Genomic DNA, 24,932 nt, shown 5'->3' on the forward strand with positions numbered 1-24,932 from the left:
ATAAGATGGAACTGTGCACATGATCACTGTGGTTGATCACTGATGAAGGCTTCCCAATGCCTGGAGCCAACATATTGTGAAAGAGCCTTCCTCGGGGGACTTATTATGAAGCCATGATACTAGAAAATGGAATCAGATTATAATATTACCAAACCTTTGGGCAGTCTAAATGTATAATAACTTTGGTTTCTGCCTCTAATTTCTATAGCTTAGAGATTTATTTCTTTGACACATAATGACATTATCTTACTCTTAGTTTTATACTTTAGAAAACTAGTGGTGCTTTCCTTCAGAATCAGATATAGTGTTATGAAACTTCTATTTAAAAACTTGAAATAAGAATTATCTAGTTCAAGTTAAATAAATAAAAGTGTACTCCCAGAGACTGCCTGGTGCTCAGTAGATAGAAGTGTACTAAAGAAATGCCCACTTGTGCTATGGTAACAAATATGTCTTTCTGGGAAGTCTATAAACAAAATATTCCTGGCAATACTAGAAGCAGGGGAGTTCAAGAGCAAGGACATTGTGGTGGCTTGCAAGCTTTGTAAATTACAAATACAGCAATTGAACAGCTTCAAAAGCAGTTATTTGGTATTTCACATCCAGATTTACTCCATTTGACGCCTGCTCTGGTGAATGATTGAAGGGGAAGAAGCCGCTTTACTTTTCAGATGATGCTTCAGTTATGAGGCGCTGTTAACTAGGGGCTCTTTCCTCTCATGGATTGAAGGGTTATTGTTATCCTGTGCTGAATTCTCCTGTGTATGTGGGTTATCTCTGCACTCTTCTCACAGAATGCACTGTCATTTGTACCAAACTTTTGCCGCCAGAGCGCTACCTGTCAGGGTTTGTCTCCCAGCATCAGTCCTGTGCTCCAGTGTTCTCTGCATTTCCCTGAAGGATCTGTTTTCCGGGTTTAAATAAAGAATAATGAAACTATGTTGTCTAAAATAAAGCACTCATGTTGTTTCTGTTAGCATCATAACCTTATAATCAATTGGAAGAAAATTCATGGGGCTAATCTTCCTAGTCTAAGTTGACAAGGTATCTTTCTGTGTGTTCTAATATTGCCAATGCCCTCACGTGGAGGGGTTTCATTTTTACAGTTTGGGGAGTGCCATAGCACACCTGTAGAGCTCAGAGGACAACTTGCGAGAGTCAGTTCTCTCTACCACATGGGTTCAGATGATGAAACTGAGGTGGTCCGGCTCGGTGGCAAACACCCTTGCCTGCTTGATCCATTTCTCCAGCCCCTTTAGCGGGTTTGAGAGCTTTAGTCCTCACGGTTCATTCTTCTGTCCCTATCACCTTGTTTGTGGTTATTAGAAACAGAGATGTTTTCACTTTATTGCTTCTCTCTAGTGGCTATGTGAATACATATGAAAACGATTGATTTGAGTGTGTGAGCTTCATTCCCTCTCATGCTGTTGAACTCTTTCTGTTTCAAGTAGTGTTTCATCTGGACTCGCCTGAGGGTGCCATGTATGCAGCCACCGTCTAGTCAGATGGCGCTTGCATCACCTGCTCCTTTCAATTATCGTACCTCTAATTTGTTTCTCTTGGGCTGGGTAGTAGCTTCAACAGATACCAAAAAATGGAACTATACTGGTTATTCTTCTAAAGGCAGCAGAAATGCTTCCATGTTTCCCCATTAAACTGTGTGTTTCATCAGACACTGGCTCCATTTCTGTGACCATGATCATCTTTCTCTATTATATTCCAAACACAATCTATTTTTGTATTGTATCTAAAGTCATGGTTTTGTCAGATCCAGGCTCTGTATCCATGTTCATAGTTATCATTTTGTATTGTAATTTTACATACAATCTATTTTAACATTTCTGGAGAACATGAGCTATACTGTATGTTTAGTAATGAGCTATACTGTATGTTTAGTAAATAACAATTTGTTTAAAAATTTTTTAATTCTCTAACTGTGATTTTCTTTCTTGTATAGTCTCAGACAAGTATGTGTTTTCTTTTTTTCTTTTTTTTTTGGTTCTACTCTTTTTTTAATTATTTTTTTATGTAGGTTAGAAACAATCTTGTTCCACATGTCAAACCCAGCTCCCTCTCCCTCCCCTCCTCCCCCACCCTCCCCACCAGGTCCCCCAGCCCTCCACCCAATCTCCACTCCAAACCCCAAGGAGGGTGAAGCACTCCATGGTGGATCTCCAGTAACTGTCATTTTTCATCCAGGGCAGGGCCTAGGCCCTCCCCCCAAGAGTCCCAGCTGAGAGAGCCTCCCATATTGTGGCATGGGCACTCAAAGTCTATTTGTACACCAGGGATAAATACTACCCAAGGCCCCATAGATTACCTAGGCTTCCTCACTGGCACCCACATTCAAGGGGTCTGGGTCAGTCCCATGCTTTCCACACAGCCATCAATCTGGAGTTCAAGGGCTCCCCCCTTGTTCAGGTCAACTGCTTCTGTGGGTTAAACTAGCCCAGTCTTAACTCCTTTGCTCATCAGTTCTCTCTTTCTCTCACTGGATTCCAGGAGTTCAGTTCAGTGTTTGTCTGTGGGTATCTGCCTCTGCTTCCATCAGTTGCTGGGTGAAGGTTCTGTTTCCTAGACTCTCTGGCAGTGCGATTGTATGCTGGCACTCCCCTGATTCATGTCTAAAATCCATAGATGAGTGAGTACATACCATCTTCCTCTTTTTGTGACTGGGTTACCTCACTCAGTATGGTTTCTTCTAGTGCCATTTATTTGCCTGAAAATTTCAAGATTCCATTTTTTTCCACTGAGTAGTACTCCATTGTGTAAATGTACCACATTTTCTCTATCCACTCTTCAGTTGTGGGGCATCTAGGTTGCTCCCAGGTTCTGGCTATTACAAATAATGCTGCTATGAACATAGTGGAACAGACATCCTTGTTGTATGAACGTGCATCTTTTGGGTATATGCCTAAGAGTGGAATTGCTGGGTCTTGTGGTATACTGATTCCCATTTTCCTGAGGAATCTCCATACTGATTTCCAAAGTGGGTGAATGAGTTGGCACTCCCACCAGCTGTGGAAGAGTGTTCTCCTCTACCCACATCCTCTCCAGCATAAACTGTCATTGGTGTTTTTGATTTTAGCTATTCTGACAGGAGTGAGATGGTATATCAGGGTTGTTTCAATTTGCATTACCAGGATGGCTAGGGATGTTAAGCACTTTCTCAAGTGTCTCTCAGCCATTTTAGTCTCCTCTATTGAGAATTCTCTATTTAGTTCTGTACCCCCATTTTTTTATTTTATTTTCCAGTTTAGATTTAGATAAGAAACGAGGTTGCTTCACAAGTCAGTTCCAGGTCCCTCTCCCATTCCCTCCCCTCCTCCCGTGCCCTCCCCCCAACCCACCCACCCCCGTTATCCCCTCATTCCCCCAGGGAGGTTGAGGCCCTCCATGGTGTACCCCCATTTTTTGATTGGATCCTTTGGTGTTTTGGAGACTTGCTTCTTGAGTTCTTTGTAAATTTTGGAGATCAGCCCTCTGTCAGATGTGGGGTGAGTGAATATCTTTTCCCATTCTGTGGGCTGCCTTTTTGTCTTGCTGACTGTGTCCTTTGCCTTACAGAAGCTTCTCAGTTTCAGGAGGTCCCATTTGTTAATTGTGGGCACCAGGCACACATGCGGTACAGAGATAAACATGCAAGCAAAACATTCATGTACACAAAACAATATAAATAAATAAATCTAAAAATGCCACAATCAAGCCGGGCATTGGTGGCATGCACCTTTAATTGCCCACAGATGCCAAAAGAGGGTATCAGTTTCCCTAGAACTGAACTTACAGAGGAGCTGCCATGTGGGTGCTAAACCTTCATCCTCTGCAACAGCAATAAGTGCTCTTAACAACTAAGCCATTTCTCCAGCCCTAAATTTGGGCCATTTTAAGAGAAAATTGGTTGACCAAAAAATCCTGTATCAAGTGACAGTTCCACACAAGTTCTCATTTTATAGACTATCGCAGCATTGTTTGATGAAGCAGATGCTGCTGGCACCACACCTAAGCTCCTCTGGGGGTTCTTGCCTCTTGCCTTGCTGCTCCATGCACTGGCTGGGAACCGCTCACATCTCTGTCTTCTCCTGACAAATGCCTTGGCTAAAGGAAGCCAGTGCTCTTGGCATACCTGCAGCTGACCTCTCCCACAGAGTACAAAACTTCACAGCTTGCCTCAAGGTACAACAACCATGTCCTATCCTTCATATTTCAGAGTTTTCTGTCAGGTCAGCCTCAGACTAAAGCAGAAAGTGAGGACATAGAGCATGTCCCTTGTTTCCAGGGCTTGAGTCCTGTGTCATCAGCACACACTCACAGGTTGGGTAAGGAGGCTGGCATGGTAGGAGACAAGGAATTATGATTGTGGAAACAACAGACCTGTGGGTATCTGAGAGGGTGAGAAGGGTCAGTGTTAGAGATGGGGAGACAAGGAGCCTTTGCCTGTGCTGGAGGGTTGTCTGCCAGATGAATGAGGGAACCAAGCTGCATAGGAGAAGGGGTTTGTCTGAAGCCATCAGAGGGGTGGAAGTATGGAAGCAATGGGACTCCAGACTGTGCCAGTTCCAGCACCATGACTGACTTCCTCCCAGGCAGAGATAGGCAGAACTCTGAGTTTGAGGCCAGGATTACTTTGGATGTGGCTGAGTCTTCCCAATCTAAGAGCTTGCAGTTGGACACTCGCTGCATTTCTAGATCTCCCCCAGTGCTCAACAACAGTCCCAAGATCACTGTTACCATGGTGTGCTTGCTCCTGGGCCCGCCACACACAGGAAGCAGTGATTCATCCTCATCCAAGCACAGAGGCATAGAGCGCCACACAAGAACATCCAGACTCCAAGTGGGGATCACCCCCCTGCTCTTGATGGACTGATTTAACCAGTCTACTTCCAAAGGGAGGCTTGGAATGAGTGTTTTAAACAGCATGGAGACATTTATTATATGTTGTGCTTGGTTTTAATGCTGGAGTTCCCTGCTTGTGATTTAGCAATTAATCCAGCGTTAAATTCCTTTGCTGCCAAAACGTCTTGCAGGTAGGCTTCCAGAGCTGAGGCAGTCAACACAGACAGTGGAGTTAAGAGATAAAATACTGCATTTGGAGCATGGTGAATACATTTTCCTGGATCTCTGGCCCTTGAACATATAACTCCATTCAGGGACACACGTTTAATCCCAGTACCTGGGAGCAGAAGCAGGCTGATCTGATCGCTGGTAATTTGAGGCTAGCATGGTCTGCATAGGAAAATCCAGGACAGCCAGAGCTAAACAACAGAGATAGTCTGAGTGTGTGTGTGCGTGTGTGCGTGTGTGTGTGTGTGTGTGTGTGTGTGTGTGTGTGTGTGTATCTGAGGGAAAAAAAGGCTACACAAAGAAATCCTGCCTTGAGAAAAAAAAACTTGGAACCAAACTATCACAAAGAGAATGCACTCGTTTCCAGGCAACAGTAGGTAGCTTCTGCCCACTATGCCACCACACTCACCTTTTACTCATCCGTGGGACCAAAACTCACAAGACTTGAAGACTATTGTTTCTTTGCTTCAACACAGGCAGGATCTTCATCTGATGAAGGGTGGGGAGTACTGCAACTTACAGAACTGAAGACCTCTCCAGAGTTATTCTATACCTTGATACTAGAACCGTAAGATGACAGACTTAAGAAAAACTTGTTTACCTAGAGGATACAATACAGCTTGTGTTTCTAGTCATTTTAATACCATCAAGTCACCCTCTATGTCGTTTGAGAGGAGAAGTAGTGACAAAATGTCTATCTTCTGTTCTCCCCAAATTGAGACTGTCATCTTTGAGCTTAGCTGATCCTGTGAGAATTTTTATAGTTTTCATTTTTATAGTTTTTTACTATGTAATTTTTGAGCATTTAGTTTCCACTTCTTCCTGTTTTAATTTTCCAATCCTTTTGTTTCACTCCTTGCTTCCTTTCCCTGAGTTCTCCTTTCTACCCATTTCTCTGATTCACCACTCCCTGATGTACAAAATCTAGATTCTACACTGCTGCTGCAGCCTTCCTACCTATTACCCCATCCTTCTCCATCTGCTCATCCATGACGCTGCACTGAACCCACTCAGGAACAACAATGTCACTGTCCTGATCAAAGGGTTCATTAACAGTCCCATTGTCTAGTGTATAAGATCTAGTACTATCTTAAGGGTGACATTCAAGACCCTCTCTCATTAATTTCCACTTGTTTTTAAACCAAACAAGATTTGTATGCAAATCTCCGAGTGATTGGTGTGAGCACACACACAATTAGGTGTATTCTCTATCTATGCCTTGTGCCGCTGTATTCATTCTACCTAACGTATTCCATCTCTCAGGATCTGTTCTGACTCTGAAGTTCTACTGGAAGCTTCCTAAATGTTATTCTGTGTGTGTCAGAGTGTTTCATACACACACACACACACACACACACACACACACACACACACATGCTATCTTATTTTACAGACCTCCTGTTTCTATACTATCTCCCTAAATACATGCTAAAGGGTAGGACCATGTTTTAAGTGTCTTCTGTCTCCAGCGTGACTTGGCTTGTGGTGGCACATTAAAGGTGAAATTAATGAAAAGTGAATCAGCAAATAATGCATTTCTTGAGCCGCATAATTGTACTAAGTATGGCAGAGCCTGGCGTCAAGCAATGTTGAGAATTAATGAGGGGCAAAGGGAAAGCAGTTTCTTCTTTCTACAGCTCTGATTTCCACGGAATCAAAAGAAGCCAGGGCCTCGGCAGCCACAGAGCCTCCTCTGGAAGAGCATCTGAGCTAGAGTACATGTGTGCCAGTCATCTGAATGCTGAAACACTCTAAGGAAGAGTTAGAATGTTAGAATGATGCTTCATTCAAAACCCTTGCTTTAATGAAGCTAGAGTCTGAAAATGCTTTCTCCATCAAGAGAGTGTCCTCATTAAGTGTGCCTCAGCAGTCCATGGATCCTGTTAACTCTTTCAATTAGAAAATGGCCCCCAGGCATCCTGGGAGAGGTGACTAGCCCACTGCTGCTGCTCCCTGTAGCTTTAGCTCCTGCTGACAAATGACTGTCAGCTCCACCTCCAGGACCCCCAGCCAGGAGGCAGCCCACCTAGGGAACAACTAAGCACAGGATTACTGGGCCCAAGGAAAGTGTGCCAGACATGGTGTGTAGCTGTTTTCAGCATTCCCTGTGGGAATAAAGTGCAAGGACTTTGCTTGTGTTCTCTTTTTGCTTTTCTCAAAGTAGGGTAGCTGCTGGCTTGAGGACTACCCATGTCCTCAAAAGATCACTGAGAAACTAAACCCCACCACAGCAGAAGGAGACAGTAGAAAGACAACTGATCCTGGACACCTGAGTGCTCCTAAGAAATGGAAGTTACCAGAGTCAGGAGAGCAAAGGAAGTGGGTGGGAGGCAGTGAGTGTGTGAGGGGAGGCTGGCTTACGAAGGAGGAAAGGGACAGACCAAGCTGGAGAGTGTTTCAAAGCTGGGACAAATGGCGAAATGTCTATTTAACATACCAAAGTGGACTCCTGTCACCAGGTTCTCCCTGTATCCCTCAGTCTCTACCTCTTAAGAGGCCCTCCTACCTCCCTACCCTAACTCTCCAGCCCGATGTAATTTGATCATTTTGGTTACTCCTTTCTTTGTACCTTTGGGCCTCCTGGCTGCTGAACCTGGTTCTCCTCTCTCCTCTCCTCCTTCTGTTCCTCCTTCTGCTCCTCCTCTCCTCAGATGGTTCAGTCCGGTCATGTTCACTCTGGACTTTCCCAGATGTCCCTGCCTTTGCCTATGCTCTCCCACATATCTACAATAAACCTTCTCCTCCACCATACTAGGTGCAGTCATACTCCTTTCCTTTTTATTTCTTTTTTCCATTCAGGGAGCTGTCTAGAAGGCAGCACAGTCAGCTCCCATGGAGGCTATAGCATGAGTAGTAGGGTAACCTTTGCTAACTGCAGCCAATACATACATTTGCCTTCCTTGTCCACCATCCCTCAGGCTTCCATCTGACCCTACACACACACACACACACACACACACACACACACACACACACACAAAGCCAAGTATTTGTCCCTTTCCTCCCTATCTGGTCCCTGTTTTGTCCTACAAAGAAAGATCCAAGCTGGGGATGGAAATGCAGACAGAGGTCACTCTGACTTCAGGATTTAGTTCTCAATGGAACAATTCTCAACTTAGAACAAGTCTGTATCAAGGTTCTCAGCACTGTTTGCACGTGGAAAAGTAAATCCTATTAAAAATGGAAGGTCTGCTCCACTGGGGGGCCCAATTTGCATATCATCTCTTTAAAGAAATGGTTCATACATAAATTTATCAAAGGATTTAACAGAGTCCAGTAAAATCTGAGGCTAAGCCAGCACTCAGCACCGACCACACACCACACAGAATCCAAAACTAGGCAAGCAGCAGTGTGCTCACATAGAGAGAAGAGCTGGGGGGCATCTCAGTCGCATGCCCAACTTCCAGTTGCAGGAGATTGTATGGACTCTCCAACAGGGACTGGAGTAATCTCTCTAATTACACAGACTCCTAGGGAGCCCCTTCACTGAGGATTTCATGGAAATTATGATTTCTAGTCTCAAGGAATTCACCATCAAAGTGAGGAGAATATGTATATTCACACTTGTATCCTTGAGGGCAGGAGAAAGAATAATCTTTGATTCGTAGTCTTCTGGGGTCAGCTCAAACAAGGGTAGTCCTTATTGTATTTTAAAGACTAAATTTGGAATTTGTTTCCAAGAATTTGTTTCCAGGGAGCCATTTTTTTGACAAAGCTCCCTTGGCTATGAGTAAATGGGCATTGCCTTGTGAAAAATAAGTCATGAAAATGTCCAGTGTTTTTTTTTTCATTTTAGTACAGACAATTTTTCTATTCCTAACAGTTGATCTAATCAGAGGCAGCAAAGTGGGGTAGGATGAAAGTAGCCCCCATTTTTAGGTTGGAAACTGGTTATTCAGGGAGTTCTCTCTCTCACTCTGTGTTGTGTGTGTGTGAGCGTGTATGTGTGTGGGAGTGTGTGTGTGTGTCTCTCTGTGTGTGTCTGTGTGTATACAGACACACCATGGAAGATTTATGGAGGTCACAGGACAACCTGAGTTGACAGTCCTAGCCTTCAATCCTGTTTGAAACAGGGTCTCTTGTAGTTTGTCACTGCTGACTAGCTGTTCTACAAGTTCCCAGGTGTGTGACTCCTCGATAGGCCAGAAAGGAGAGAAATAATTTGGGGCTTCCCCTTTGGTACCTCTATGTAACCTCAGAATTAGGAAATTTGCCTCTCAGACATAGAAACTGCTGGATGTGAGCAGAAGGAAGTTCTGTTAGCTGCTTCCTCCCATCTATCCTGTATCTCCTGGAGGAGGGAGAAAGCTTTACAATTTCCAATATGAACCTCCTCTTATTTCCTTTGTTCTTATGAATTTGTGACATTATTCTTAGGTATAAGATTCAGTAAGTATAGATTTTATATGGATACCTAAAATCGCGTGCACACGTGTGTGTGTGTGTGTGTGTGTGTGTGTGTGTGTGTGTGTGTACATATATATCATAAAATAGAAGTAGAAGTGTCTAGGGAGACAATGGGCATTAATGGCAGAGAGAGTGATGACAACAGTGAGGGAAGAGGATATAGTATATCAAATGCACAATATATACTTACATTAAGATGTTCTTTGCAGCCAGGCGGGAGGCAGAGGCAGGCAGATCTCTGTGAGTTCGAGGCCAGGCTGGACCGACAGCCTCCAAAACAATACAGAGAAACCCTGTCTCGTAAAACCAAAAATAAAAAAGATGTTCTTTGCATAAAATACTGAACCATAAAATGCTGTCTTTTGGGCATGACTTGGCCATTGCACAGGTGAACTCACAGCAGCTGCAGTTGCCTGCACAGGACCTGCACAAGAGTGGACCCATCAATAGTCCATCAAACATATGGGAGGGACTTAAGTGAGCTGGCCCCTCCCTGCGATATCTTGGCAGTACATGACTGCTTGGGGCTGAGAAGTCATTGTCCTTAGTGGGTACCTACTGATGAGTGCCCATGCTCTAGTAGATACCCATTCAGCCCTGATTAAATTCAGTGGGTCACAAAATAAGTCAAAAACAAAACAAAAAATACATAAAAGTGGGACAGTAGAGCCTTGTCAGAAAAAAAGTGAGGTTGGTGTGGCTCAAATGGGGATAAGAAATGGTAAAGAAATCAATGTGATTGGGATATATTATATATATACATATACATATACATATATGTGAAACTGTCAAAGAAATATTTTTAAATTTTCTTTTGTAGGACAGTACCATGTATGATGAGTACTTATAGACATGTGTCCCTAAATCACAGTCCCCAGAATGAACTCAGCGCCAAGCCGAGATCCCAAGCAATTGCCGTGGGCACAGCTCAAAGTTCCTTCTCCAGGCTGCAGCCAATTGCAGAAGCCTTGGGGTGGGACTGGTCATTCTGTCTGCACTAACCACTCACTGCTGAGAAGGTGCCCCACCTTAAACAGGATAGCCTACAGAAGGGATCTCCCCTCAGGCCCCACTTCATCAGCCCCAGCCCAGCCCCAGCCCCAGCCTGTGAAATGTGACTATGGAGGGGACATGTTCTGAACTTGACTCTGTGCTGTATCATAAGCCTTCATACCTCTGTGCCCTGAGAGGCCTAAACATCAGCCCCACGGCCATGCCCCACTTTTCACCTTGCTCCTGAGGGACAAGTTGTACACTAACCACACACTCTGAGTATTGTGAACAACTGGACCTTGTTTCAGCTTCAGGGATTACTCTACTGAGGTATGAGACGTTGAAAGGCATGTGCTCCCACAGTGCTCAAGAGTGTGCTAAGGAAAACAAAGGGCAGAGTTCAGCTGGCCTTAGAGAGAGAAGTACATTTTGGGTAGAAAGTGAAGGAATGATGTCATCTGAATTCCACTACTCAACGAAATAAAAGCCAATGTCTGTAGACTTCACATTTGCACAGGTGTCTACCCAACACCCTGTGTACTAATAACTTTTATGATTGCTACAGCAAAATAGCTGACAAGAAGCAATGTAAGAAAGGAAGTTTTACTTGCCATATAGTTCCAGAGGCTATGGTGAATCATGGCAGGAAGGCACAGTGTCAAGAGATGGTTGGTCATGCACCCTAGGTCATGAAGCATAGAATGGATAGGAGGTGGAGGCAGCTATGCAATCTCAGTGTCTGTCCCTGGTGACCCACTTCCCCCAGTGAGACTGCTCCGCCTCCTAACTGCTTCACAACCTTCCCAAACAGCACTGCCACCTAAGGAGTGAGCTTGCAAACACTTGAGGACGTGAAGGACATATATTCACACCATACTTTGGGTCACCTCTCCACTAAAAATACAGATGTGTCTGCAAAGCAGAGCCCAGCCTAGGAGTCCTTCTTATGCCCTCCCCGCCTTCTGTTCACTCCTCTCTGCACACTTCTGTCTCGGCGAATCTCTCAGTGAAGATATGGTCATGGTGGAGGGCAAGGACCTGTGGCAGAATTTCTTGTGGTAGAACTTGGATTGTTATCGCTCACATGACTAAGAGCCCGACTTCTTCCATTTTAAAGTCTCAACAGGAACCCCTGCAATGGCCCAGTTTCTCCCCCAGAGATAGGTTTGCCTATGATTGTCACTCCTTTCTCTCTGATGTCAATATTTCCACAAGCTTCTGCTACACAGAAAGAAGGAAGGAAGGAAGGAAGGAAGGAAGGAAGGAAGGAAGGAAGGAAGGAAGGAAAGAAGGAAACCCTTATTTCCCACCAGGTCAGCAGCCACCACTGGGGCAAAACTTAAGCTGCCCCCAGTCTGAATATCTCAGATTGACATCTGTCAGCCTGGGACCTAACTTTTGAATGGCTGCGATGACATGGCTGAGAACATTTTAAAGGGAGGAATTATTTATTTTGTCCATGGTTTCCGAGATTTCAGTCCATCGTGTCTAGGATGGTGTAATAGGATAGAGAAACTTTCGCCCTAGTGGGCTAGGAAGCAGTGAAAAGGAGACTATCCACACTCCACTTTCTTTGTCACCACCTTTTGCTCCATGGAGGTTCCCAGCCTAAGAGATGGTGCCATCACATCCAAAACAAAACTTCTCCATCAGATGGTCCTCTCTGGAAACAGATCCATAAATATACCCTGAGGCATGTCTCACAAGTCTCCTAGGTGTTAACAGTCAAGAGCAATCATCACACTACCATTAATGTCAGCCAGATAAACACCAAAGCTTGTAGCTGCAGTGGGGTCCTTGAAGCCTAAGCTGTTCTGACCACCCTCTGTGTCCCCTAGGCTTGGACACCAAACAAGCGCAGGTCATCGTCCTGTCCTCTGGGACCAAGTGTATCAGCGGTGAGCACATCAGTGACCAAGGGCTCGTTGTCAACGACTGCCACGCTGAAATTGTGGCCAGGCGGGCATTTCTTCACTTCCTCTACACTCAGCTGGAGCTGCACTTGAGGTAAAGGGGCCCCTGGCATGGGCAGGACTAACACACCTTAACAAGCCAGGCAATTAAACAATGGAAAGGAGTACCTCAGCCAGCTCAGAATGTGTTGTTCACTTAGTAAATCCCATACATAGTAAGTAACTATGCACCACATAGTATCTATTTTTATTCACATTTTGAGCACCCTTTGAATACCACACAGACACTGAAGTGTTAAATTACCAAATGTCTGCATTACACTCAACATCTCACTCCAGGAAACATGCTGTTTGCCTGCAGGTTACACAAGTAGGTTTCCACACAGGTGCCATGGGCATAGGCACACAGCAATACATCTTGTCATGGCTCATTCCATTTGGTTATTATTCAATTAAAACAATTGGGCAGCCACTACAACATCCCTCAAACAACAATTTCCCTTATGAAACTCAGATATCAACAAGACCACAGGGCACAGCCAACTCTGGATCTTACATACTTTCAATAAATTATTTATCCAACCATCTACTCAAATTATACATGCCAATAGGACAAAACAATACAGTTCTAAGAGCCACCTACAGATCACATAGTATTCTTGCAAAAAGTACAACCACCAAAAAGGGAAAGGACAAGACAGGGAAAGACACGGAGAAAAGAAAGTGAAGGACAGAGAAAGGGAGGAAAGAAGAGGGAGAGAGGGAAGGAAGAAGAAAAGAAGGAAATAATGACTTGAATGTCTCTCAGGAAAGAGGAGTCATTGCCCTCTGGAACTGTAATTCCATTGATTGAATGGAAAGAGTGTTTGGTACAGGGTGAGATGACTTGAATCAATGAGCTTGCTCCCTGGTAAAACTTTCATTTCAGTCATAGAAAGGGGCCAGGTTAACACTGACACCTCTGCTCGATTCTGACAAAATTGTGTCCACTTAAAGTAGAGCTCACAGTTCAGTTATTTCTACAGAGGGAAGAGGGTCCCCTCTGCTCCCTGGTCAGTTTGGATTTGGAATTTCTCAGTCAACATAGATAGCTCTGGGTTCTTCATGTTTAGCTAGATTCATCTCTCCAGTTCCAGGCTCATAAATGTCATTTTATTTCCTGTCAGTCCTAATCTCAGGCCCAAGCTGCTTTCATTGTACAAACCAAAGGTAAACAGCTCTTACAAAATACATGATGGCCATCTTGATATAGGGATTCAATACTCTGTAGGCCTTGTCCTACACAGTCAAGTCACCCTGTCCTGGTAGCCTCAGCTCTCCTCACATCCCCACATTACCATATATGTTCCATTCTCTAGACTTTTAGATTTCAAATAAGGAAATGTGACTAAAATCATATACGTTTGTGTGTGTGTGTGTGTGTGTGTCCATGAGTGTGTAAGTCAGAGAATAACCTCATATGTTATTCCTCAGAAGCAATCTACCTTGTTTGTTTTGAGACAGGACCTCTCACTGACCTGAAACTTCCCAAATAAGGTAAGCTGATTAGCCAATGAGGAATGGGAACCAGTCTGGTCTCTCTGCCTCCCTGGCAGTGAGATCAAAAGCACATGCCAGCATCCTGGATTTTTTTAAACATAGATTCTAGGAAACAAACTTGTATCTTCATGTTTGCCAACCAAGCCATCTCCTAAGCCTGCCATATACAGAGTGAAGAGTTGCTAAGAAACGTGCTCCAGTGCTGAAATTTCTGGTATCATAATGGCAGCCATCAGGAAAAAGGGGGCTGCCACATAAGCTGGAAGACACATTTAACTCCAGCAGAAACACAGGAAGATTTTATCATGTGACACTTCATGAACATTCCTGAAGCAAGTTAGTCACAGTAGCTTAACTGCTGTGGGTCTCTTTGTCAGTGTTCTTTCCTTGTATCTTCCAGCTGTCCTTTTCTTGTCATTTGAAACAGGGTCCCTTGAATCCACTAATAATGGCATCTCAGAGGGGTTTTAGAGAATGGCTCATTCACATGAGCCTGTTAGAATGTGTAGAAGTCACGCAAAGGGGAAAAGGCTTAAATATATGCCAAACAGACTCGAATAAGGGCAATACCTTAATACACCCAATTAATTTTTCTTGAGTAGCGCATAGCAGCATGATGTATTGCCACATCAGTTCCAGGAGGCCGGGTGAGGGGCCAAATGGAATAGACAAAAGCTGGAAATCTCTCAAAATGTGGGGAAGGATTTCTACAGAATATCAACTACTCAGTTGCAAATTTTCTCCAGTCCCCCTACTTCCTGTATGTGTCACAGAGGACATTCCAGCCAACTTTGCCCAGACTTGGATATATATTAAGCACTGCACAGTTATCTGGAAAAGTCAAAGACAGCCACACCCTCAATGACTGCAAAGGACCTCGAGAACAAGTAAGGGTCCCCTCAATGGGTCTGGTTCTGCACTGGGGGACAAAGACTGGATGCAGTTGCTCCCAGGGCTGTGGAAGAAAATTCACACATGATGGAGGAGTCCACTTGGGCACAAGAAAGGAGGTGGTAGCGCATGAGATTGTAACAGTATTAAGGGCTTCCTGGGGACACAATGTCCATTCTCCTGCCTATGAGATCTCAAGGTCCATCACCAATGGGGCAGAACTTGTACAAACAGCAAGAATGGCAGAAAGCAGATCGCCAGGGGCTTGCAGAGGGATCTGGGAGTAAAAGCACAGCTCAGCTGTTCAGTGCCTATTGTGGTATCATCCCTTTCTGGGGAGGCAGGGCTGCTCAGATGTGGGGTTAAGGACTGTGAAGAAGGTTTTCTTGAAGCAAGTGGACAAAAAGCTCCAAGGTTAGGAGGCATGGGTTCGTTCTAGATCTACCCTGCATGATAGAAAAGCCAATACTGCATTGTTTGCTGTTTCCACCTAGTTTATTGGTACCCAAGCTCAGACACTGTTTAAAATCCCCTTTCCTTGTACTGCACTAGTACCCACTTAGACTACTGTAGTCAGTAGTGCTCCAGGACACTCCATGAATGGGGCCTTGCAGGCACAGAGGATTAAGGTTTTATTATGCTAGGTTCGAGATTGTAAAAGATAAGCCTAAAACATAGTGGTTGGAGAGATAGTTCAATTTGTAAAGTGATTATCATACATAACAAGCACCAGAGTATGACACTCAGAATTCATACCTATAAAAAAAAGTCAGGCATAGTGACATATGCTTGAAGTCCCAGCATTGAGGATGCAGAGACAAGCAGACCCTGAGGCTCACCAGTCAGCCTAGCCTACATGGTGAGTTCCAGACCAATGAGAAACTCTGTCAAAAGAAGATGAATGGTACCTGAGGAGTAGCACCTGGAGTTGTCCTCTGACCTATACAAACACACGTGCGTGAGACAGAGAGAGAGAGAAGAGAGGGAGGGAGGGAGGGAGGGAGGGAGGGAGGGAGGGAGGGAGGGAGGGAGAGAGAGAGAGAGAGAGAGAGAGAGAGAGAGAGAGAGAGAGAGAGAGAGAGAGAGAGAGAGAGCGCTAAAGTGTGAATGGTCGGGAGAGTGGAGATAGAAACATTTCTGTGGATTGTGTTTGTTCCCAGGTAGTTTTACTGTGGCCTTTTCCCAAAGTGTTCATGCAGGGGGCAAACAACATATGAGCATGGAAGAGGTAAAAATTGGGGAACTGCTAACTGCACAAAACAAGACAAAAGCAAGCACCTATAGGAACATATTCATTTGTTTTGTCATAAGTGACCTACATCCTCTTTGTGTCCATAGCAAGCATCGAGAGGACTCCGAGAGATCAATATTCATTCGTTTAAAGGAAGGAGGCTACAGGCTTCGAGAAAACATCCTCTTCCATCTCTATGTGAGCACATCCCCCTGCGGAGATGCCAGACTCAACTCTCCCTACGAAATCACGACAGATTGTAAGAAACCACATATTTGTCTTTTGTCAATAACTAATGCCAGCCCAGGCTCCCTCTGGCTAAGCTCTGCCCAAGGCCACCATGGCCAAGTCATCAAGTGTGTAGTGTGGATGGATAGATGGATGAAATTGAATCATAACTACAATTAGCTAGATAGCTCCAAAACCTCAGTCTGAAATGCTCAGGTCATTGGCAGAAAAGTAGTTATGGGTCTAAAATTAGCTATTTAATTACCATAGCACTCTGCTTTGTTTTAATAGGTCAGACATTCCCTATATCCCAGGCTGGAAAATGCAACCACAGAGAAAGCAAATGAGAGTTACATGAGGTGAAAGCAAACTCAAACTAGCTCTTTTTGCCTTCGCTTGCAACTTTGGTGAAAAAGAAACTCAACTTTCAGCCAGGGGTCAAAGTATAGCGTCCATTAACTTAAAATCCCATCACTAAGCCCTTCTCTAGGACCCACAGTGCCATTCACCTCCATCACCACTGTGCATTCACAGAATGGAGGACAAAGGTGGGTGTCCACACCTCTTTGGTGTCATTGATGCCACTGTGTCTTGACAATAAAAGAGAAAAATCAAGGACTCTCACCTTCTCACTTAAATTATGCTATATTCTATTATTATAACATGCTTACATCTTGCACTTATTTGTGTGTATACCACACAAACACACACACACACTCACACACACTCTTCCAAACTTTCTCTATTTCATTATTTCCCTATTTGTGTGTGTATGTATGTGTGTGTGTGTACAGACACATGTGTGACACAGTGTACCTGTGGAGGTAGAAGACAACCTCAGCATCCAACCTCACCCTCCACTTTGTTTGAAACAGATTCTCCTCTTTGTTGTTCATGGCTGTGTACACCAGGCTCACTGTTTCCTGAGCTCAGGGGATTCTCCTGTCTCAGCTTCCCATCTCACCATAGGAGTACTGAGACTGCAGATGTGCAACACTGCACCCAGCCTTCTTATATGATTCTAGGAGTGTGAGCTCAGGTCTTCAAGCATGCCCAGAAAAGTGCCTAACACACACATACATTCTCTCTCTCTCTCTAAAAGCTTTAGAGAGGAAAGTACTGTTCAGTGTGATCTCATGTGGTTTATTCTATTCCCATTTCCCTTGGGTCAAGGGTGTGTCTGCTATCATGTTGGCCAGGGTATCACCACCCACCTCATGCTCCTGGGGGCAGTTCGTGTAGTTTCTCCAATAGTGTTTTCCCTTTTCTGACTCTCACTCCGGTTTGGTTCCTCTATTTACTTTCTAAAGCATGTGAAATGTAGGTAATCCCTGCCAATCCCTCTCTTAAAGGGAAAACAATGAAGTTGACAAAAACGAAAAAGAACTTTTTTGAACAAGTATCCAATCTGAGTGTTAGACAAATAGGCTAAACATATATGGGTTTAAAGAGCCACTACTCCTTTCCAGTGACTTCTTTGTCTTTGAGCCCATCATCTACACAAGCATGGAATACATCAGGCATTTGATAAATGTTATTCTTTTTCTGACATTGATGATTACATCATAAATGTAACCTCACCGACAAGGAAAACAGAGGCTTAGAACCAACCCTTAATAACCACAGAGTGTGACATGTTTCCCCTGGAGACTTCCTCTGGGCACAGGACACAATTGATAGTTCGATGACTTTATTAGAATCAGATCCCTTTCATACACATATATTACTTTTGTATTTTATGTTTTATTTACCTCAAATGAACCCCAGGAAATGTTCACTGTGTTTATTTTTTTTTTCAACTGATTACTTTACTTTTTATTTTTTTTTATTTTTTATTTTTTTTTATTATTTTTTTTTATTTTCCATTTTAAATTTAGATAAGAAACAAGGTTGCTTCACAAGTCAGTTCGAGGTCCCTCTCCCTTTCCCTCCCCTCCTCCCGTGCCCTCCCCCCATCCCCCCCCCCCCGTTATCCCCTCATTCCCCCAGGGTGAGGCCCTCCATGGGGGTGTCCATAGTCTGTCATTTCATATAGGGCAGGGCCTAGACCCTTCCCCAAGAGTTCAGGGTGAGAGTGCACCTCACATTGTTCTATGGGAGTCCAGAGTCCGTGTTTATACTTGGGATGGGTACTGATCTGCTGTCCAAGGCTCAATAGATTACCTAGGCCTCCTTACTGACACCCAGATTCAGGGGGTCTTGATCAGTCCCATGCTGGATTCCCAGGCTGATGCCTGGGATTCAAGAGTTAACCTTTGTCTGGTCAGCTGTTTCTGGGGGTTAAACCAGCCCAGTCTTAATCCCTTTGATCATCAGTCCTCCCTCTCTGATACTGGCTTTCTTGAGTTCAGCTCACTACTTAACCAGCCACTAAATGAAGTTTCTGTTTCCCAGACTCTCTGGCCATAGGATTGTAGGCTGGCACTCCCCAGATCTATGTCTAAAATCCATATATGAGAGAGTACATGCCATGTTTCTCTTTTTGTGACTGGGTTACCTCACTCAGGATGGTTTCTTCTAGTGTCATCCATTTGTCTGCGAATCTCATGATTCCATTATTTTTTCTGCTGAATAGTACTCCATTGTGTAGATGTACCACATTTTCTCTATCCACTCTTCGGGTGAGGGACATCTAGGTTGCTTCCAAGTTCTGGCTATTACAAATAAAGCTGCTATGAACATAGTGGAACAGACATCTTTGTTATATGAATGGGCATCTTTTGGATATATGCCTAAGAGTGGAGTTGCTGGGTCTTGTGGTAGGTTTATTCCCATTTTTCTGAGGAATCTCCATACTGCTTTCCAAAGTGGCTGAACCAGTTGGCACTCCCACCAGCAATGGAGGAGTGTCCCCCTTTCACCACATCCTCTCCAGCATAAATTGTCATTGGTGTTTTTGATTTTAGCCATTCTGACAGGAGTGAGATGGTATCTCAAAGTTGCTTTGATTTGCATTTCCCGGATGGCTAAGGATGTTGAGCACTTTCTCAAGTGCCTCTCAGCCATTTTAGACTCCTCTATTGAAAACTCTCTATTTAGTTCTGCAGCCCACTTCTTAATTGGGTCCTTTGCTGTTTTGGAGACTTGCTTCTTGAGTTCTTTGTAAATTTTGGAGATCAACCCTCTGTCATATGTGGGATTAGTGAATATTTTTCCCATTCTGTGGGCTGCCTTTTTGTCTTGCTGACTGTGTCCTTTGCCTTACAGAAGCTTCTCAGTTTCAGTAGGTCCCATTTATTAATTGTTGATCTCACTGTCTGTGCTACTGGTGTTATGTTCAGGAAGCTGTCTCCTGTACCAATTCGTTCAAGGGTACCACCCACTTTCTCTTCTAAGAGGTTCAGTGTGGCTGGATTTATGTTGAGGTCTTTGATCCATTTGGACTTAAGTTTTGTGCATGGCGATAAACATGGATCGATCCGCATTCTTCTACATGCCAGTCTCCAATTATGCCAGCACCATTTGTTGAAGATGCTTTCTTTATTCCATTGTATATTTTTAGCTTCTTTGTCAAAGATCAGATGTTCGTACGTGTGTGGGTTAATACCCGGATTTTCAATTCGATTCCATTGGTCTGCCTGTCTATTTTTGTGCCAATACCAAGCTGTTTTCAGGACTATAGCTCTATAATAGAGCTTGAGGTCAGGGATAGTGATGCCTCCGGACGTTGCCTTGTTGAACAGGGTTGTTTTGGCTATCCTGGGTCTTTTGTTTTTCCATACAAAATTGATTATTGTTCTTTCAAGGTCTGTGAAGAATTGTGCTGGGATTTTAATGGGGATAGCATTGAATCTGTAGATTGCTTTTGGCAGGATTGCCATTTTTACTACATTGATCCTACCTATCCAAGAGCATGGGAGATCTTTCCATTTTGTGAGGGCTTCTTTAATTTCTTTCTTTAAAGATTCAAAGTTCTTACGATACAGGTCTTTCACTTGTTTGGTTAGCGTTACCCCAAGGTATTTTATGTTGTTTGTGGCAATTGTAAAGGGTGATGTTTCTCTGATTTCTCTTTCAGCCCTTTTATCATCTGTATATAGTAGGGCTACTGACTTTCTTGAGTTGATCTTGTAACCTGCCACTTTGCTGAAGGTGTTAATCAGCTCTAAGAGTTCCCTGGTAGAGTTCTTTGGGTCATTGATGTAAACTATCATATCGTCTGCAAACAGTGAAAGTTTGACTTCTTCCTTCCCAATTTGTATCCCCTTGATCCCCCTTTGTTGTCGTATGGCAATAGCTAGAACTTCAAGTACCATGTTGAAAAGGTATGGAGAGAGTGGACAGCCTTGTTTTGTTCCTGATTTTAGAGGAATTGCGTTGAGTTTCTGTCCATTTAGTTTGATGCTGGCTGTTGGTTTACTGTATATGGCTTTTATTATGTTTAAGTATGTCCCTGTTATCCCAGATCTCTCCAAGACCTTTATCATGAAGGGGTGTTGGATTTTGTCAAAGGCTTTTTCAGCATCTAGTGAGATGATCATGTGATTTTTGTTTTTCAGCTTGTTTATATGGTGGATTACGTTGATGGATTTTCGTATGTTAAACCATCCCTGCATCCCTGGGATGAAACCTACTTGATCGTGGTGAATGATTGTTTTGATGTGTTCTTGGATCCGATTTGCCAGTATTTTATTGAGTATTTTTGCATCAATGTTCATGAGGGATATTGGTCTGAAGTTCTCTTTCTTGGTTGTATCTTTGTGTGGCTTGGGGATCAAGGTTATTGAAGCCTCATAGAAAGAGTTTGGCAAAGACCCTTCTGCTTCTATTGTGTGGAACACTTTGAGAAGAATTGGTATAAGCTGTTCTTTGAATTTGTGGTAGAATTCTGCACTGAGGCCATCTGGACCTGGACTTTTTTTGGTTGGGAGACTTTTGATGACAGCTTCTATTTCCATAGGGGTTATAGGTCTATTTAAATTGCTTATCTGTTCTTGATTTAGTTTTGGCAAATGATAGCTGTCCAGGAAGTCATCCATTTCCTTTAAATTTTCGAATTTTGTGGAGTACAGGTTTTCAAAGTATGACCTAATGATTCTCTGGATTTCCTCAGAGTCTGTTGTTATGTCCCCCTTTTCATTTCTGATTTTGTTAATTTGCGTGTTCACTCTCTGCTGTTTGGTAAGTTTGGACAAAGGTTTGTCTATCTTGTTGATTTTCTCAAAGAACCAACTCTTCGTTGCATTGATTCTTTGTATTGTTTTCCTGGTTTCTACTTTGTTGATTTCAGCCCTCAATTTGATTATTTCCTGGCGTCTACTCCTCCTGGGGGAGTTTGCTTCTTTGTGTTCTAGAGCTTTTAGCTGTGATGTTAATTCTCTGGTATAACTGTTTTCCTGTTTCTTCATGTGAGCACTTAGTGCTATGAACTTCCCCCGTAGCACTGCTTTCAAAGTGTCCCATAGGTTTGGGTATGTTGTGTCTTCACTGTGTTTATATAGAAACACAAATGCACATGTTTAGTTTCACTGTCTGTGCTGGAAGAGTTGTCTAGGCCTGTGTGTTGGTTGTTTGCATGTCTCTGTGATAAAGCACCTGACCAAAGCAGCCTAAATAAGGAAGGGTTTGTTTGGGGTCATGTTTTCAGAAGTGTCAAAGCATCATGACAAGGAAGGCATGGTAGCTGTTCGCATCATGATTACCAAGAAGCAGAAGGCAGAGGTAGAACAAGAAGGCCAGCTATAATCCCAAGGGCACATCTCCAGTGACTTCCCTCCTCCAAAGGCTCCATTCACCTCCTATTTTTCACCACTCCCAATGATACCAAGGTGTTTCAAATTCATTAAGAATTACTCCAGTAGTCAGCTCAGAGCCCTCACGGTTTCTGGAGAAGTGCTCATAGAAACATCCAGAGTATGTTCCACTGACCAAGGTGTCCCTTAATCTATTCATGTTGATTATCAAAATTTGGGTGGGTAGGGAAGTGTGGAGACTTGGAAGGACTTAGGAGAAGGGAATTGAATATGAAGAAGATATATTGTCCAAAATTCTCAAAGAACTAATAAAAAATGAGAAAAAATTAGCCATCACATCATGCTTCTTTGGCCAGTGATGGTGATCCCTGTCAGTAAGATACACTGAAGAGGCAGAAGCAGGAGGGTCATGAGTTTGAGGCCAGTCCGGGCCACATCATAGGCTGGAGAGATGATTCAGTGGGTAAAGTGCTTGTGGTACAAGTGTGAGGGTCTCCGTTTGAATCCTTATGAATAAGGAAGCCAGGTGCATCTGTAACCCAGGGTTTATGATGGTGAGGCATACAAAGACACAAACATGGAGGGAAAGAGGGAGGGAGGGAAGGAGGAAGAGGGGGAGAGGGGAAGAGGGGGAGAGGGGAGAGGGGGATAAGGAGAGAGAGAGACTAAAAAGGTAAGGTAAGGAAGAAAGGAGCTGATTAGTCTACTTGATAATATCCATGAAGGTAGATCTACATGATACTAACTTGTTCTAGAAATTTATGAAATTTGGTCCATTTCCCAATAGCTCTTTGAAACATTTGTAGTTAGGTCTAATTTATTTGGCTTCCTCCTTGGCTTGTGTAGCCCCAATAGAAGTTAGGAGAAGGCTAAGTGAAGACCACAAAAATGTCGACCCTGCCTGAGGTCTCGGGTCCCCTGTGGGGACCATTCTGGCTCATTGGGTTTCCCTGTCTCTCTACATCAAGCACCAAGTGTGGCTTCTCAGCCCTCAGTTCTAACTTGCAATGTCAGTGGTTTAGAAAAGCAAACAAATGCATTCTCAGAGGCCCCCTGAGGTTCACTTCCATACACAGATGTCTTTTATTTCATGGCGCTTTTAAGAAGTGGCAGGTGCTGGTAGGAGAAGGAAAATGAACCCTTTCCCTCACAGTGTTACTGAAGATATGGCAAGCAAAGGGAAGATGCTGGTGCCTGCGTGCCTCTGATTTAAGCTGGGGTCTCCCTACCCACTGGGGAGTGCAGAGAAGGTAGGCACTTGCAGTTTTGCAAAGTGGACTCATCAGCTAAAAGCCATGCATCATTTTCCCCTCATCACTCCCTAAGGGCAAGAAAAGCCAACTACCCGCTGTCCTCAGAGGAGACTGCTCAGCATCCTCACACCTCCTGAGGAAGGCAGCCACTCTCGGGATCAGCTTCCTTGATTTTCACCTTAGAGAGATTGCTACATCTCTCCCTGGATCCCCTCGTACACTGACTTTTTTTATTATAATTGTTTCTCTCTAAAGAGGGCTGGACTGCTAGATAATGGAATCAAAGTGATCAGGTCTTTGCTTTTAGGGGCTCCTTCCAAGACTAGCGAAGGACCAAAGTCAATAGAGGCAATTCCATGCAGGAAGACTTGCAGAAAGACTCTGGGAGAATTCCAGTTAGCGCTAGTTCCAGAAGTCCACAAGCTGGTACCATCCACTTCCTTCAAGTTAATTTGCAGAAACTCCAGCCTTGCTGCACAAGCAGCTCAGGGTCCGTGTTCCTAAATAAAACACTGGGACCCATCTTTTCTGATCCTGACTGTCAGTGTGGTATTATTATGCGCAGTAACCGAAGAGCACAAATACACTCAGCCAGCTCCTGTGAGATCTTCATCAAGGATCTAAGAGACATTCCAGAACAAAGGAAGCTGCCTTCCTGAGCTTCGGTCACTGCCAGGCACGTGTGCTAATGGGACTGATCACTGAAGCTCTTTATCATTTTACTTCCACTGTCATTAAGTCTAATGTAGCTATGGCACATCTCCTCGTGGAGCCTGCAGTGTGCTGACCTTTATCAACTGGCAACTGTGGCAGGACCATTCATTCTCTCCCCCATGCATGTATACACATGTATATCTCATGCACATAAGCACGTTTACCTGAGCTCACATGTATATGACTCATAGCACATACATGCAGAAGCCCTTGTGACCACATGTTGTGATTTATCAGAGTCTATAAGCACAACTACAACATGACTGTAAATCCAAGAGACAACTACATGGCATAGATTATGCTCCTTCCTTTTAATTAGTGTAGGAACACAGAGCAGAGTAGCCTAAGGGGGAAAATAGTTTTAGGGTTTCGGAGTGTGCTATGTTTGCTTCTTGGAGTCTTTGCTGTGATTTTGTTTGGCTTGGTTTGGTTTGTTTCCTTGAGATAAGATCTAAAAGTTCCCAAGCTACCTTCTAATTTGCTATATAGCCAAAGATAGCCTCAAACTCCTATCCTCTGTCTATTTCTCCTGGCCTACTGGGGTTATGTGAGTGTGCATCACAACCAGTTAATGTGGAATATGCTGGAATATAGCTCAAAGATTCATACATGCAGGGCAAGAACTCAACAAACAGCTACATCCCCAACATTTTCCAGAGCAATTATTTTAATACATTTTAAATTAAAACATAACTACATCATTTTCTCTCTTCCCTTTTATCACTCCAGGCCCTCCAATGTCCTTTCTAACCCCTTCCATGTTCATCCCTACACTTTCAAATTGATAGCCTCTTTTTCTTGACTATTATTGATATAGATGATAGATAGATAGATGATAGATAGATAGATAGATAGATAGATAGATAGATAGATAGATAGATAGATAGATAGATGCTGAGTCTATTTTTGTTATTTGTGTTTATGGTTTTCAGGGCTGACCACTTTGTATTGGATAACCAACTTGGGTGAGGGGATGCTTATCCCTGGGAGAAGCTCGTTCTTCTTTCAG

The 24,932-nt window shown here is 43.6% G+C and overlaps 1 protein-coding gene across 2 annotated transcripts in view; it reads left to right on the forward strand.

Annotated features, from left to right (window-relative positions):
- Positions 1-24,932, forward strand: part of Adarb2 (adenosine deaminase RNA specific B2 (inactive)) — a 548,454-nt gene that overhangs the window by 466,915 nt on the left and 56,607 nt on the right. For both annotated transcript variants that reach the window (XM_040755571.1, XM_040755572.1), the window contains exons 5-6: positions 12,300-12,468; positions 16,143-16,294. In XM_040755571.1, coding sequence (XP_040611505.1) covers positions 12,300-12,468; positions 16,143-16,294 — 321 coding nt within the window. The remainder of the gene's footprint in view (positions 1-12,299; positions 12,469-16,142; positions 16,295-24,932) is intronic.

The sequence above is a fragment of the Mesocricetus auratus genome, unplaced genomic scaffold, assembly GCF_017639785.1.
Source record: "Mesocricetus auratus isolate SY011 unplaced genomic scaffold, BCM_Maur_2.0 Super-Scaffold_100013, whole genome shotgun sequence".
Taxonomy (NCBI): domain Eukaryota; kingdom Metazoa; phylum Chordata; class Mammalia; order Rodentia; family Cricetidae; genus Mesocricetus; species Mesocricetus auratus.